The sequence below is a fragment of the Eublepharis macularius genome, chromosome 7, assembly GCF_028583425.1.
Source record: "Eublepharis macularius isolate TG4126 chromosome 7, MPM_Emac_v1.0, whole genome shotgun sequence".
NCBI classification, from domain to species: domain Eukaryota; kingdom Metazoa; phylum Chordata; class Lepidosauria; order Squamata; family Eublepharidae; genus Eublepharis; species Eublepharis macularius.
In genome coordinates, this window is record NC_072796.1 from 58,466,240 (window position 1) to 58,483,153 (window position 16,914).

General features: G+C 43.7%; 1 protein-coding gene across 1 annotated transcript in view; it reads right to left on the reverse strand.

Annotated features, from left to right (window-relative positions):
• DOK6 (docking protein 6) overlaps positions 1-16,914 on the reverse strand; it is a 339,970-nt gene that overhangs the window by 122,726 nt on the left and 200,330 nt on the right. Inside the window, exon 4 of the mRNA XM_054985983.1 lies at positions 5,908-6,027. Within this exon, the coding sequence (XP_054841958.1) occupies positions 5,908-6,027 (120 nt within the window). The remainder of the gene's footprint in view (positions 1-5,907; positions 6,028-16,914) is intronic.

The following is a 16,914-nucleotide window of genomic DNA, read 5'->3' on the forward strand; positions in this document are numbered from 1 at the left end:
TCCATAAAGGCAACATAAATTGATCCATTAGAGGGTAATGTATATTTTTGATAAGATACGACAGTACAAAACAATAGTCCAAAGCAGGGGTCATTTCGTAGCAAAATAGCTGAAGGAGCTCATTAGCATAACTCATTAGCATATGCCACACCCCTTGATTGGGCCAAAATGGCCAGGATTTGGCTGCTGCTAGATGGGGAAGTATTCCCTCACCTGACAGTGGCCCGATCAGGGCCCTTTTGGCTCCAATCTAGGCCGAAACAGGCCCCAAATGGCTCAAAACAGCCATCTTGGGCACGTTTTGTCCTGGATCACACCTAAAATGGTCCAGATAGGGTCAGTGCTGGGTAGGAGAGGGATCCTGGGCCAGGAACTGACCCAATCCTGGTGGTTTTGGTCCTAATCCTGGCCGAAAGGGGCCCCAAATTGCCAAAAATGACCACTTAGGCCCCATTTCAGCCTGGATCAGGCCGAAACAGCCAGGACCAACTCAGTGCTGGTAGGGGAGGGTTCCCCCACCTGGCACCGACCTGATCCCGGTGGATCCGGCACCGATCACAGCAGGAATGTGGCCAAAATTGCCAAAAATGGTCATTTTGGGCCCATTTTGGCCCTGATCAGGGCTGAAATGGCCGGGACTGGGTCGGTGCCAGGAGGGAGAGGCTTCCCCCACCCAGCACCAATTCAATCCCAGCTGTTTCAGCACCAATCCCAGCAGAAAATGGCCCAAAGTGGCCCAAAGTGGCCATTTTGGGCCTTTCAGGCCCAGATCAGAGCTGAAACAGCCTGGATCAGGTTACAGCTGGGAGGGGGGACCCTCCCCTGCCAGGCACTGACCTGGTCCATGCTCTTTTGCCCTGATCCGGGCCCCCCAAAGGTCCAAAATGGCCCTTTTATGCCCTTTTGGGCCAGGATTCGGGCCGAAACGACCAGACCAGGTTGCTGCCGAGTGGAAGAGGCTTCCCCAGCCCAGCACTGACCCAATCCGGGCCAAAACAGGCCCCAAATGGCCATTTTGGGCCCATTTGAGCCCCATACTGGGCTGAAACGGCCCGGACCGGGTTGGTGCCAGGCGGGGGAGGCTTCTGGGCTGTGGATCGGGGCCAAAATGGCCGAGACCGGGTTGGTACTGGTGGGGGAGGGTTCCCCAACCCGGCATCGACCTGATCCGGGCTGTTTTGGCCTCGTTCTGGATTGTTTCGGCCTTTATGTAAGCCGAAACTGGCCCCAAATGGCCAAAAATAGCCATTTGGGGCCCATTTCAGCCTGGATTAGGGATGAAATGGCCGGGATCGGGTTGTTGCTGGGCAGGGGAAGGTTCCTCCGCCCGGCACCAACCCAATCCAGGCCGTTTTGTCCTGTATTCAGGCCATTTTGGCCCCAATAGAGGCCTAAAAGACCCTAAAGTCAGGTGGGCGGGACCCCCTGACTTGGGGGAACTGCCAGAATGCCATTCCAGTGTGTTCCCCCCTCGAAATGAGCCCTGGTCCAATGTAGAATAGCCCGAAAGAAAGCCCACTTGCTTGGGTACCAGTACAGAATTTTCTACCATCTAACTGGATAACCTATTTAACCGGTAGGGCACATACAACTTGTTTGATTGGGCATTAATTCTCCAGTTGTGATTGGTTACCTATAATTGCATGTTTCCCACTCTCAGGAATTGTACCTAACTCATTTATTTTCGTGAAGACTTCTGCTGATATAGGGGCCCTCCATTTGATCTTATTATGGAAAAAGTCTGGAGGTAAAAAATTGGGACCAGGGGGCATCCCTGATTTCAATTTATTGATCAAATTTTCTATTTCTAACACAATAATTTTGGGCTAAGATGGTAAACTTTGGACACAGATTTGAGGTCAAACGTTGGATATGAATGCATAAAAAGCTCACAGAAGTATTGAACACACTTTTGAGAAGAAATGAAGATCCACATTTTGGGTTGATGTCTTGCTTTAGAGATCAGAGACTGCAGTGATATAGGTTGATGCCAGAATGATTGGTTGGTGTAGATCTACTGGACTTAGATGGTGTTAAACTTGCTTTAGTAGATCAAGTTAAGAGAGCTTGGAGTGCTCTTCGACCTGGCCTAGTTGATGGACAAACAGATCAGTACTATTGCTGGCACCTTCTTTCATCTTGTTTCTTACATCTAGCTCATAAATTGTCTCCTTATTTAGACTTAACTGACTTAGCTACACTGATCCATACTACCATAATTTCCTTCTAGATTGGACTACCATATCACACTGTACATTGGGCTGCCTCTCCATTGGTTCCAGTCCCTTATCTTTGCAATTACTAATTCAGTTAAACATTAAATGAGGATTTCTACATCTCTTATTACTAAATAAGAAATATTTCTGTTTCACAGATTAAAAGAAAAGTGAAATTGTGGGGATCCCTACTACAGAATTGTGTTCAGCCTTGACTACTGTATGGGCCAGAAGGCAAGAGATAAACGGCGTATGATTGGGCCATAAAATATAATTTCTTCACTTTCTATATGATACACCTGTTAGGCTACTGAATTATTCCATCCTTCATTTGTGTAAGTAGAAGAGTTTTGTATAGATAAGTGACTTAAAATAATAGTTAAACTTATTTGTATTTATAACAACAACAACAGCAGCAACAACAACATTTGATTTATATACCGCCCTTCAGGACAACTTAATGCCCACTCAAAGCGGTTTACAAAGTATGTCATTATTATCCTCACAACAAAACACCCTGTGAGGTGGGTGGGGCTGAGAGAGCCATGACTAACCCAAGGTTACCCAGCTGGCTTCAAGTGGAGGAGTGGGGAATCAAACCTGGCTCTTCGGATTAGAGTCCTGCGCTCTTAACAACTACACAGGAGGGGGTTGATACGGGTTTCCTGCTTCGGGTTTACCCAAAGTGGGAAAAACTTTCGGAAATACCTTAATTCCGAAGCGGCAAGCTGCTTCAGAATTAAGGCACTTTACTTGCTTTGGTATGCTCCGTAAATATTCGGAGCATACTGAAGTGAGGGGGGCAACTCCCCCACCCCTACCCCCCACTGCCCCTGGGGCAACCCTTCCCCCCCCCGGGGAACCCCTCCACCCCCCATCCACTTACCTGGTGGGAGGGTCAGATGTGCTGTGGGCCACTGCTGCAGCGGCGGCAGTGACACAAGGCTGCTGCAGTGGGCAGGAGCCTCCAGGACGCCGCAGCCTCATGCTGCCACCGCTGCCTGAGCCTCCTGGACACTGGGGAAGGCAGCGGCCAGTTGAGGGGCAGAAAAGGCTTTCTCCATCTCCTCCAGCCCTTCCTGCCCCTCAAATGGCTGCTGTGGTGCTGGCGCATCGTGGCCATTTGAGAGGCATGAAGGGCCAGAGGAGGCAGCTCCGGCGTTCCCCAACACCCCGCAGGTTCAGGTGGCAGTGGCTGCCGCCAATAAGGTAGGTAGGGGTGGGGGTGGGATGATGTTTAAAGGGCCCCGCCACTGCTTGCAAGCAGCGGCGGGGCCCTTTAAACTCAGCCCCGAAGCTTTTGGAAAGCTTTGATTCTGGATTTCCAAATCAGGACCAGATTCAGATATCCAGAATATTTCCGAATTGGTTTCGCTTCACGTATTTTTACCCGAAGTGAATTCAGAAGTGCACAGCCGTACACCAAACTGACAGCTAAATGTGTATACATTTATTTAAATATATATATTTATCATCATTATGAAATTGTTTTAATGTCATCCTGATGAAAAACTGTTAACTTAAACAATCTTGAATGTAGAACAAAATGGGAAAACTCTTTCCTCGAAGAAGCAATTTAGCTGTACAGAAAACTTGGAAATAGTCTTTTTAAAAGCAATAAGCTTCTGCCTTTAAATCCTGTAGCTGTAATCTTCACTTAAAGCAAAACAACTAGAAGCTAGAAGGATTCAAGATTCTATCACAGTACTTGCAGAAATCATCCAATTTGGAAAGCCAGATAGAAAGCCAGCTAGGTATCAACCAGATGCTGCAACAGAAATCAGTGCAAATGGTCTAAAAAGGGAGGGGGGGGGTAGACAGAAGATGTAGGAGTCAGCAACAAAATACGCCTGAAAAAGACATGGGGTTGGGTCCTGTGATTCACTCACACAAGGATCACAGGTATTTCCTGATCATGAATCACTGGATTGAACCCATGGTAGTTGTATAGAATGAAGAAACTGTGGTGTTAGAATAAGGCCAAAATGTTTGTATAGAACTATGACATTGCTTACTTTGGGCTGTAGATAAAATCTATTTATAATTTATCAGAGTTTCTTCATTTTGTGAGAGATTTCTGAAGGACAACTACTGAAATGTTTAAATGGAGCTATTGGACATGGGACCTGATTTGCACAATAAAACAGTGGCATTCTGGGCACTTAAAATAACAACGGATGTACGAGCAGCCTTCACATAGTTTACATTTTCAATTTCATGTGGTTTTCTCAATACTGTTCCAAATTGCTCTGTTTTATTTTGTATTTATTTCATTTATTTATAGTATCCTTTCTCCCCCTGGGAATTCATCATTTTCCTCTCCTCCATTTTATCCTCACAACAGCCCTGTGAGGAGGGTTGGGCTCAGTGTGTGTGACAGGCCCAAGGTCACCCAGCAGGCTTCCATGGCCAAGCAAGGATTCAGACCTGGGTCTCCTAATTCCTAGTCTGGCACTCTAACCAATACACTACTATCCAGGAGTCCTCTTTTTTAAAAACTTTCCTTTACATATGAGTTCAGCTCACTTCCTGCAACAAACGTCTGCATGTTTGTTTAAATGTAGTTTGCCGGTGAAACAATCTCAGTAAAGTTGCCTATTGTCGAGAGAGATGCTTTTCTAATATCTTGCTTAAATCCATTAATCAACAGTTTTTATCTATGTTCTCTTGCAGTCTAAGGTCACAATGTCAGATCTGCTGTCTACATTTATAGCTTTAACTCTGCTAATTTAAACACAGAATTCCAAACTGAGGGACATCTATCAAAATTCCACGACTGGGTGTACATAATGATTTATCACAAGATCTAACAGGAAGCTGTCTTTTACTCAAACTTATTTTTAATAGCACAATGCTTCTCTACTTTATCATGGGTGTGATTTGCATGGAGGGCCCATGCCTCCCTGTCTAATTGTGCTTATTTCATTTCATTTATTTACTATAAGACAGCAAGCAAGATAATTATATCCAGTTCAGTTCTAGCACCTGTCAACAGTCTAAAGCTGCACAGGAGCATCAGTACCAACTTCTGTTCAAAGAAGTTCATGTAATATTACCAGTAACCTGCTTGCATACTCAGCAGGCTCTTAATTATGATTATGATGGCCGTCTGACAGACCAATACCTTTGTAAGATACATGTAAACAGCACTCATCTCCTAATTATGCTAGTTACAGCTGCCTCAGGCCACTATGGAAAGTGCTGCTACCACTGTTTAGCAAAAGCAGAATTCAGATCCAATACTTCAGTTCTAACATACTCAATGGAAATGTTGTTCTTAACATTTTGGTTGCTAATAATACTTCTGTCATGGATGTATATTCCATCAGAATGATCGGATATTGTATTACAGTTATGTTATTATAATATATAAAAAGCTTTGGCTTCAACACATCTCATGTAAATTAATCAGATCTCACAATATCCCTCTTTTGTGTCAAGATTTGGTTCACAAACACATTATAAAACAGTACAAATCCCATGCTGCAGTGCAACTTTGATAAAACAGATATATGCAACAAATCCACATGCCTGATTTAATTGTTCTGTATTTTTAAGTGCTACAAATCCCATGTCAAGATCATGTCAGAGAACATAAAAACAAGACAGGATACCACAATTTTATATAAAACATCTTTCCCAAAAATATTTAGAATGACCTAAAAGGACACAAAAATATCTGAACACCTACCATTTTGTTCTCTCTGAACTCCAGCAGCAAGCAGATCAGGCTCACCAAGGCTTATATCATTAAGCCTGGTTCCTAGACATTCTATACACAAATGTTTGCACCACTCCTCTGCTTCAAGCTCTGGAAGAAAAACAAAATTACCAACAATAAATAAAGAACTGTCATGCATTCTCTGTGATATTTTATTCAAAAGAAGCAGAATATGATAACAACGTGTGATTTATGGGGTAGTAAGTCAACAGCTTACAGTTTTAAAGAAAGTAAACACACACATGGGGTGATACACACTGCACACTGCCTCTACTTGATTTATGACTGCTTTTGTTAAAAACATCCATGAGTATTTTTAAAATTGATTAACACTGAGTAAAAATTAATTGCAAAGTATTTACTGTGCTGGAAATCTGATCACTTGCCCATTAAGGCATATCAGTTTTTGTCCTCTGATGATGAATTCACACAATCAATTTTTGTTAGCCACATTACTTTTGCAGTTATCCTATGGATCATCCTTATGATATTAATTTCCCCCCACCAAATTATCCAGTTTTGTCACTCTCTAAGTGAAGTAATCAGTAACAGTGGGGGAGGATGGGGTAATGCTAAATACTGAGATTTTTTTTTAAAGGTGCGAAAAAGAATTTTATTTCACATTCAGTTTCAAATGGCCATTTTCCCCTAAAATGGGTTAACTGAAGGAGTCAGATATTGGTGGATTCCATCAAAGGCATCATGGTTTTGCTAGAATACGAATATAAAGAGTCTGTCACACCTTCCTGAACCACTCAGCTCCACATAGATTTATCTATCTTGTATTTTCCATGAGGATTTATCCCATCCTGCAAAAAGAAAAAGGAGAAAATCTATTCCAATTACCTAATTTGGGGTCAGAAAAAAATGTACCTCCATTACCGGGCACTGAATACCTGAATCAGGGTAAACGTGAAATTTCACCTTCTCTGGTGGTACAGTTGGGTGGATTGATTTGGATTTTTGCACATTAGGCTTATATTGTATTTAAGCCTAGCATGTAAAATTTATGTTGACATGTGATCATAATTCTCATGGATGTGAATGCAAAAGAGAAGAATTTATAATGCTAATAAGTATTCTGGTAAATGTAGGTTTTTCATTTTCATTTCAAGCCCGACTGAAGCAAGAGCCATTGAAAACTTCCATTGCCATAATTACTTCTCAGTCCCTGTACTTGTTGGTAGTTTGACCAGATCTTAGGGTTTGAACTTCATATTTGAGGCTTTAAGCTAGCTACCTATTAAATATATCTAGCAGATCATAAAATATTAGTTACATGGAGCCATACTAGCTAACGTAGGGTCACCAAGGTCTCAGCATTCTGGAAAACCATGAGACTCAGAGCTAAACTACTCGAGATGCTCAACACATGGTGGGTTCCCACAAGTTTACCTGGGAAGTGTAGTCAGGCCAGAAGCAGCAGGGCCAGAAGGAGAGGAGGGAAAGAATCAGCAAGGGAAGCCGGAAGCTGACAGGCTGCCGCTGCTAGACTCAACCATCCCTTCTCACAGAGTAGATTCCTTCCCCTCTCTGTGAGAAGGGATGGTTGAGTCTAGCAGCTGCAGCGGCGGTAGCAGCCTCAGCAGATCCTTCTGCCACTGCTAGCTGCCTGCCAGCTTTGGGTTCTCCTCACTGACTTTTCCCCTCCCATCATTCTGTCCCTGCTGCTGCTGCTCTGACATGCCCCCCCTCCCGCTCCCAAGCAGATCTGCTCTGGTGTTTCTCCAGGAGCTCAGGGGCATGTCAGAGTTGCAGAAGGGCCAGAAGGACAGGAGGAGATCCCAAAGAGAGCCTGAAGAGAGGCTTATGCTGTTGCTAGCTGCCTGTCAGTTTTGGGCTCAGCTCTCTTCAGGATCCCCTTTCTGGCTCCCTCCTATCCTTCTAGCCTTGCTACTGCTGCTCTGCAAAAATCCACTCTGCTTGGGTTTTACTTTGGGAGCTCTGGGGTGGGAGGCATGTCAGAGCAGCAACAAAGCCAGAAAGATAGGAGGTAGAGAGTCAGCAAGAGGGGCCTGAAGAGAGCTGAGCCTGAAGCTGTCAGGCAGCTAGCAGTGGCAGAAGGTTCTCTTTTCCCTTCCTGTCCTTCTGGCCCTGCTGCTGCTGCTGGTGTGACATGCCCCTCACCCCCGAGCTTCTGGAGGACAACCCATGTAGAGTGGAATTTTGCAGAGCAGCATCAGGGCCAGAAGGATGGGAGGGAAAAACTCAGTGAGGGGAGCCCTAAGATAGCCGAGCCTGAAGCTAACAGGCTAGCAGCAGCAGAAGGAGCTGGTGAGGCTTCTGCCACCACCATGACGACTGCTACTTGACTATCCCTTCGTACAGAGAGGGAAAGGAGTCTACTTCCCCTCTCTGTGAGAAGGCATGGTTGAGTCTAGTGGTGGTGGCGACAGCCTCAGCAGCTCTTTCTGCCACTCCTAGCTGCCTGACAGCTTCGGGCTCTCCTCACTGACTCTTTCCCTCTCATCCTTCTGGCCCTGCTATTGCTTCTGGCCCGACTACACTTTCCAAGTAAACTTGCAGGACCCCGCCACATGTAGGGCATTACTCGTGTAGTTTAGCTCTCATACAATGGGGTTTAGTAATAGCACATGGTACTAATACTGCCACACACCAAACAATTATTGAATAGAGGAAAATCCTAATTTATGCTTTTGGATTACTCAATATCAAGTTAAAGATGGTGGTACTACATGTTTATAAACAGTGCATTATCAGGATCACTTTGCACACATTCAGTAACTCAAGGACCTGAAACTTCACAATTATACAGACACATATTCCACAATCTGCAGACCTAGAATAGTGGGCCTCCCTCTCTCATTTTCCCCAATAAGCATCCCCCAAATAGTGCTCCTGGGAGTCAGTGGGCCCTTGGGGCAGGGGGAGTCTATAACAGGAGAAGGAATTGGCAGAAACTGCATGGTTGAATACATGCTCGTAATGTTTACAGCAACTCTGCAATGTAGAATACTCTCTTACCATCATTTTCACGGATTTGGTTTGTTTTCCGGGTGGGTGGACCAAGCATACTATCAGCCTCATCACATACTATTTACCATCATATTGTAAGTGGCAATTCAGCTCACAGATTTCTGAGATTTGGTGTAAAAGAAGAGAGAATTGTAGGGGGGACAGGGACCTAGAATAATATATAGTGACGCCAACCATCTATATGTATTGCAAAAATTACCAGTTGTCACTGACTGATAATGAAGAATTTACATTATATATTAAACCAGGCTGTGTCTCCTTTGTAACCATATGGAGGTAATCTGGTTAGACCCACATTATGTTCAAGCAGCAATATAAAAAAATTGCATTTCAGACCTTAGGCATGCAAAGTATGTGACATACCACAGAACTTATAGCCCCACCTCATGGAAATGTGCCTTAGATTTAGAACAGCATGGAAGTTGACTTTCGGGAAGTCTCTACAACACACACTGGCTACAGTTATTAAATCTATGTTCAATATAGCTTGCATTTACCTTGTAATTTATGACCGTGCTAAAAATGTTATAATCAATAATCTGCTTCAGTATTTTTTCTACTCTGTATTGGATTCTTGCTAAGACTACATCTTTTAAACTTGTATCTATTTACCCTATGGCATTGTTTATAGAAATGTCCTTGATACTGTTATTGAAATGTACTTGATACTGATTGTACTACTCTGATACTGTGTAATCCACCTTGAGTCTCAGTGAGAAAGGTGGACTATAAATGACATAAATAGATAAATAAATATTGATAAACAAAGAAAGGAGTGTTGTGATGCCTTAAAGATCAACATTTGTTATGGCTGGTAATCACTTCATCACATGCACTAACAGTGCAGTCCTAAACAGAGTTACACCATTCTAAGCCCAGTGAAGACAGTGGGTTTAGAAAGGTGTAATTCTGCTTAGAAGTGAGTTTAGAAGGCTTTAATTATGAACTGTAAGTTTATCTTTAATGTGTGTCCATGAAAACACAGAGACAGAATAAAAATATTGTAAATTGTTGTCTATCCACACATATTTTCCAGGTGTGCAGACGCTTCATGAACATGGTGAAGTGGGCTGTACTTTATAAACCACAATAATAATGCAATCCTAAATGGACTTTCCCCCATCTAACAGTGAAATCCTAAGAAGAGTTACTTCAGTCTAAGCCAATTGAAATCTGCAAGTCTATTAAAATTGAAGGGTTTAGAAGGGTGGAACTCTTTATTGAATTTCTGTTACTCTTTATATACCACAAGATTCTTTTTTGTTTTGATGTGGTGAACTAATATAACACCTCTAGAATTTGTTTCATATTTGTTGTGTAGACTCTAAGATCTATACAAATGTCATTATTGTAAAGAACTACAAAATATAATGACATAAATAAAGAATAAACCTGGTTTAAAACATCAAATGCTTGAAAACACACTTTGACAGGCAGAATATTTCTTTTGCATAGATTCACCTCTCCCTTTTTTCATATTGAATAAAGTGCCAATATGGTTCCTTTATAAAGCTACATTTTAAAAAATGAAACAACAAAAAATGCTTGGAACAACAACTTTTCATTAATTTTAAAGGAAAGCGTCTAAAAACACGTAAAATGATTCATATCTACCATTTTCATACCTGTGGGTATTTTTTTACCCCTTTTGTGGTGGGAAAACCATCCCAATTGAAAAATAAGATTTCTGGGGTGTCTTCTACAGGGGCTGCCAGTTACCCTTTTTTCTCCAGTAAGATCAATAATGTGAGTTTAAGTGTCATTGCAGCATCACTTCCAGTTGTATCCAGAAGTGGGTTTGTGATGGTCTACAAATTTTCAGCCACTTTATTGTGCATGCTGTCAAAAAAAGGGGACAACTGGAGGAGCTAATTCATTTCCAAGGGTATTATTATGGTTAAATATGCTTATTTTGGAAACAGATACAACGAGAAATGCCTTGGGTTAATCGTTCTGGTAATTTGTGCCACTGCAGAATTGAGCCTAGGTCTGGCAGTTTAAACACCTTGAAATATCTGCAGAACAATACATTTCAAGATATATATTAGTAGCCACAAGAACTTTCAAAATGCAACAGCTTCTTTATTCAGGCATTCTGTTTTGCTAACTTGATCTAAACGATGAGGTCAGATATAGAGACTAGCAGATCCAGTTTTCTTGCACAAGAAATGTCACTTGCAGCCACATCTGGTTGATTACACAAAGCAAAACTGTCTTTTCCCCTAAATTTCAGTTAGCTATTAAACAAATATGACAGTTCAATTATTTTAAATATCTAGATAAATTGTGGACATCTGGCATATAGAATGTGTTTTTACCTCCAGGCAATACTGTAGCACAAGCCCAGTTTGTTACAGTTATAAGTGTTGTTCTTTTACGAAAGACAGCATCATTCCTGATCCATGTACCTAGGACCTCTGCCCCCAAAGCTTCTATTTGTATTCACCGTATTTACCACTACAAATGTACAACCTATCAGACTAATATGAAATATCTTGCTTTTCAAAGACCTTGCTGCATCAACTGTCTAAAGGCTTTGCTCCATGTAAGTATAATTTCTGCTGAAATAAGCAAAACACATAAAACACAACAAAACACATCACGTAACTATGGTTTTATATACTGATAATCAAAGGCTCATCAGAATTTTTCCTGAAACTCTGTAGACTCTCACTATTTGCAACAGCAAGTCTCCTTAAGTCAAGAGGAAAAGTTATAATGCTTCTTCAGCATAAACTAATGACAGTCATGAATCACTGTGATGAAGAAGCAGATCATACAATCAGAGGTAAATGTACAGACAGCGCACGCAAGCAGACACTTCTGTGTGTATCTAAAAACTATTGTTTTTTAATAACCTGAAAACTTTAGAACGAAACTTAGAATGGGCAAAGAAATTTAAAAAATCAACAATTTCCCCAGTTTTTTCTTTAGGCCTTGAGCTAGAACAACATTTGTTTAGAACTCAGTATTTGTTTTGCTGAATTACAATGCTGAAAAATTGCTGCGAAGTTGCCATAAAGTATACCAATAGAAAGTTCAAGAACGCATCCAGTAAGGATCCCACACGTGCTCATCTGAAACTTAAGTTTCAATTGGTTCAAAACAGTCATTCCAGGGGAAGGATTTTAATTTCAGTGGAAAGTAGCCTCTGTGAAATGCAGAGAGGTCAGGAATAGAGAAGGGCACGAACTACATTATGAACGCCAAAACCCCACAAAAATGGCGATCGCGCGATCGTGACCCGGCGGATCGTGATCGGACACAGCCAACGAACCAGTGGTCGGGAGAGGCCCGGTTTGGGGTGTTCGGGCTCGGTTCGGGAAGCCAGACACTCAGGCACCAGCAATCTATTCCCCTGGCAATTGAGCCAGGGGAATGCCTGAGCTGTGTTTCCCCTCCTTCTGTCGCCCTGGAAACCTGAATGGAAGCCCAGCTTTCCTTGATCAGCAGGGCTTCCTTCCAACCATGGAGCAGCAAAGCAGTTACAAGTTGGGAGAAGACACCCAGGGGAGGGAGGGGGAAGGGGGTGTTCTGTAGCCATGGGCACTCCAATCTCATCCCTGCAAACCGTGATAGGCAGCTCTGATGGCCAAACACAGACCTCTTGTGTTGCTGAATGGGACCCATGCTTATAAATAGCCATGGGCTCCCAGGCTGGGTTTCACTTTCTGCTAGCAGTGGAGTGGGACAGAGCTCTTGCTTGCCACTTGCTAGCCTTTGGAGAGAGAGAGAGAGACTGAGAGAGTACAAGAGAGTGCTTGGCTTTGGTGGATAGGGATCTATCTCCTCTGGTTCCAGGATTGCTGCCTGGCTCTGGGGCCAAGCTCCAGCGCCCCTCCGCTGTGGCCTCCACGATCCACCGTTCGGTTTGGGAACGGGAGATGTTCGTTGCTGTTCGGGAATTCAGGATCGTGGTCTACACCGAACCATGATCCTCTGGTTTGGTAATTTTTTTGGGTTCGTGCCCATGTCTAGTCAGAAATACTACTTCTACTACTACTTTTTGGTCATAGATCCAGAGGAGTTAGCCATGTTAGTCTGTAGTTGCAAAATAGTAAAGAATCCATTAGCAACTTTAAGACTAACCAACTTTATTGTAGCATAAGCTTTCAAGAACCACAGTTCTCTTCATCAGATGTATGAAGAAACTGTCCAGAGATATATAAGTGGTGAGGGGAGGGGGGAGTAGATGCAAATCATTTGTAAAAGTCATGAAAAAGGTGGAGTGCACAATTCAGGCTGGGTGTGACCCCTCCCCTCCAATAACTGAATCTGAATGGAATGCCCGAAAGGCAGTTACTTCTGGTAATGAGATAACCATCCAGAGTCTCACTTCAATCCAAGTCTGATTGAGTCAAATTTACATATGAGTTCCAATTCAGCAGCTTCCCATTGGATTCTGCTTATGAAATGTTTCTGTTGAAGTATGGTGACTTTTAAGTCGTTGATGGAGTGTCTCCTACTGGTTTCTGGATATTGCTATTTTTGATGTCAGATTTGTGTCCATTTATTCTTTGGTGCATTGGTTGGCTGGTTTGTCCTATGTACAGAGCAGAGGGGCACTGTTGGCACATAAGAGTGTCACGCTGGGGTGGGTCCGTGGGTGTGGTTGGCGGGGTAGAGGCCATGCTTGCTGCCCTTCTGTCGGGTCCACCCCTCTAGCTTGCGTGGCGACTGCCTAGCTGGTGCTTCATCAGAGCTCCTCCTCCAAGCCTTGGAGCAAGGGGGGGAGAGCGAGGGTTCCTCCCACAGGCCTTAGAATGGGAGCCCTCCTCAGAGCTAGGTACCAGAACTGGCCCCTATGGCTCCCTCAGGTCCCGGCTGAGTCTGCCCTTGCCTTCAGGTACAGGACTCAGCACCATACTTCTCCTCGGTTGGGGTCTGGATCCCACTTTTATATCCTAGCTCCAGCCCCTCCCTACTTCCCACGTTCCCCACCCAGAGTAACTCCCAACACCTGAGCCAGGTGTGGCCATAGCTGGTGGCTCCAACCCAGTGGTCTCCCCTGACAGGCTCCGGCCTCTGTCTCTCCCCCTGGCCCTGCCCCCCTGCCGGGCCGGCCTGGGCCGACATGGCCCTGGGCAAATCACCCACTGCCATCGTGGCTCAGAGGGCAGTCCTACCCAGGCCACACACCACTCAGTTCCCAGGGCAGCCACTGGTATTCCCGGCTGGGCGTGGCAGGCCGGCCATTGACTGCCGGGCCAGCAAGGCCACCCTTCCTGGGGCCAGCGTCCGCCCGCCCAATTCCCCAGGCCTCTGGCTTGCCCCTGGGCCCAAAGGCGCCCCGACCACATGCTGGGGGCCTCTCGCCCTGGTGTCCCAGCCAAGCCCCAGCCCCATTGGTACGCTTGTCCGGGCAATCACCTGCCTCCGCCACACCGCCATCCAGCTGGCTGCCCTGCCAACGTGGCAAGCCTCCGGCAGCTGGGTGTCCTGGGCTGCGAGGAGCCTCGTCCACCCGGTAAGTGCCCGCCATGGCGAGCGGGCCAAGCGGGGCAGGTGCAGGGAGGCTGCTTGTCTGGGGAGTGGCCAGTGGAGCCAGTGATATCCTAGGACAAGGGCATATATCACATTGGAGGATGAGCAGCTGTAAGAACCAGAGATTGTGTAGATTGTGTAAGAGCCATTGAGTCCTGTAATTGTATTTTCTGGGTAGATATGTGAGCAGAGTTGGCATCTGGGTCTGTCGCAGGGTCTTGTCCCTGTGTTGGTGACCCTGTAGCCGATTCATGGTTGTTAGTGAGAAGTCATTTGAGGTTGGTGGGCTGTCTGTAGGCAAGGAGAGGTCTTCCACCCACGGCTTGTAGGAGAGAAGCATCATTTTCCAGGATGGGCTGTAGATCACTAATGATACGTTGGATAGGTTTGAGCTGGGAACTATAGGTGACAATCAGAGTCGTTCTGTTGTTGGTTCTTTTGTGTCAACAATGCCCCTCTGTGCCAACAATGTCCCTCTGCTCTGTACATACGAACACAATAAATGGACACAAATCTGACATAAAAAATGGCATTATCCAGAAACCAGTAAGAGAACATTTCAGTCTACCAGGACACTCCATCAACAACTTGAAGTTCACATACTTCAACAGAAACATTTCAAGAGTAGAATCCAACGGGAAGCTGCTGAATTGGACTTCATATGTAAGTTTGACTCAATCAGACTTGGATTGAAGTGAGACTCTGGATGGTTATCTCATTACCAGAAGTAACTTCCTTTCAGGCATTCCATTCAGATTCAGCTATGGAGGGGTCACACCCAGCCTGAATTGTGCACTCCACCTTTTTCATGACTTTTACAACTGATTTGCATCTACTCCCCCCTCCCCTCACCACTTATATATCTCTGGACAGTTTCTTCATACCCTCCATGCATCTGATGAAGAGAACTGTGGTTCTTGAAAGCTTATGCTACAATAAAGATGGTTAGTCTTAAAGATGCTACTGGACTCTTTACTATTTTGTGACTCCTTTTTGTATTCCTTTGAATAGTTGCTAATTGTAGATCCTGAATCTATTTAGAAACAGTTGGCCACTTAGAATGTAAACAAGGACATAATTCAAATAACCTTTTAAGATGCTTTAGGCTGCTAAGGTGTATAAAACTCAGGATGGCTCATCCTGCATACTCTTCTAAACAACAGAGATATGCAATCAAAATCCGATGTGGAGTCAGTTCTCTTGATTCTGTTTTGATCAATGGGACTTCCCCTTAGAATAATATTACTAGAGATTTCAACAGATTGTCCTTCTGAAATTTCACAAAGATGGGTTAGGAATCAGCTGCCCTCTTGCATATAGTGATTATCCCCATCTTATCATCAAAAACTCTCACTTGTGAAGCAAGGCATAGGGAGGCTTGAATTGGCGTGAATTTTTTTCCTCCCATTCTGGAATATTAAAGAGTTTGTGAATGTCTTATTAGGGCCAGCTGGCTATGGCTATTAGTACATATGATAATCAGAATTAGGATCTAAGCAGAAAAATGGAGCTCATTCTTTGTAAGAGACTTTTTTGTCTGCTGGATTGAAATTATTGTTGATGAAAGCAAGAGTGATATCAGTGTTAGGGCTAGTGAAACAAGGTGTCAAATAAGCGCTAATACTTTCACACTTTATCTCCCAGGGTGAGGTATCAACTGAGGTGACTTATACACACTGAGGTTTAGAAGCCAATCTACAAGACTGAACCAGCAGAGCTGGCATAATGATAAAGTGCTTTGCCTACTGCAACAATGTTGAGAGCTGTTCCTTATCATGCTGGCTCAACACAGCACTTTGGTGATAGTGGTGGTGTCACAAAGGCCACAGAAATAAATACCGTATAGTGGTTTAATGTAAAGCTATTACATGGCAAACTAACAGGCAGGTTGCCATTTGAAGACCATATCTACTTACAAGCCTAATTTCACAGAGCTATCCATCTTGGCATGAATTTTACATCCACTACCAAGTAGTTTTCTGCAATTGGAAAGTGATATGGAAGGTTGGACTAAGGGGGCTCATTTTTCTTGCACATGAAGCTGTAGTTCACAGTGTAATATAAGTAATTAATTAATTAATTATAATACAGTTAATTAATTATAATACACTTATTTTTCACTCCACCCTTCCAATAGGCAGCCAAGTTGCTTATATTAGTCTCCTCCACTTTATACTTACAAACAACCCTGTGAGGTAGATGACTAGTCCAAGGTCACCCAGCAAGTTTTCATAGCAGAATGGGGATTTGAACCTGGGTATTCCAGCTCCTAGTGCAACACTCTAACCAGTACAACAGAGTCTGCTGCTGCCAAAACAGAAAATTCTCCTGGCACCATACAGACTAAAGAATATATTCTATGACTATAAAATGAAATGTTATCTATCTAAATAAATAAATTATGTGTAATGCACATTCTGGATGGGCAATATCAACCTCTCTTAGTAATCTTCAAACCATAATGATTTCATTATATGTAATTAAGCACCATATTTT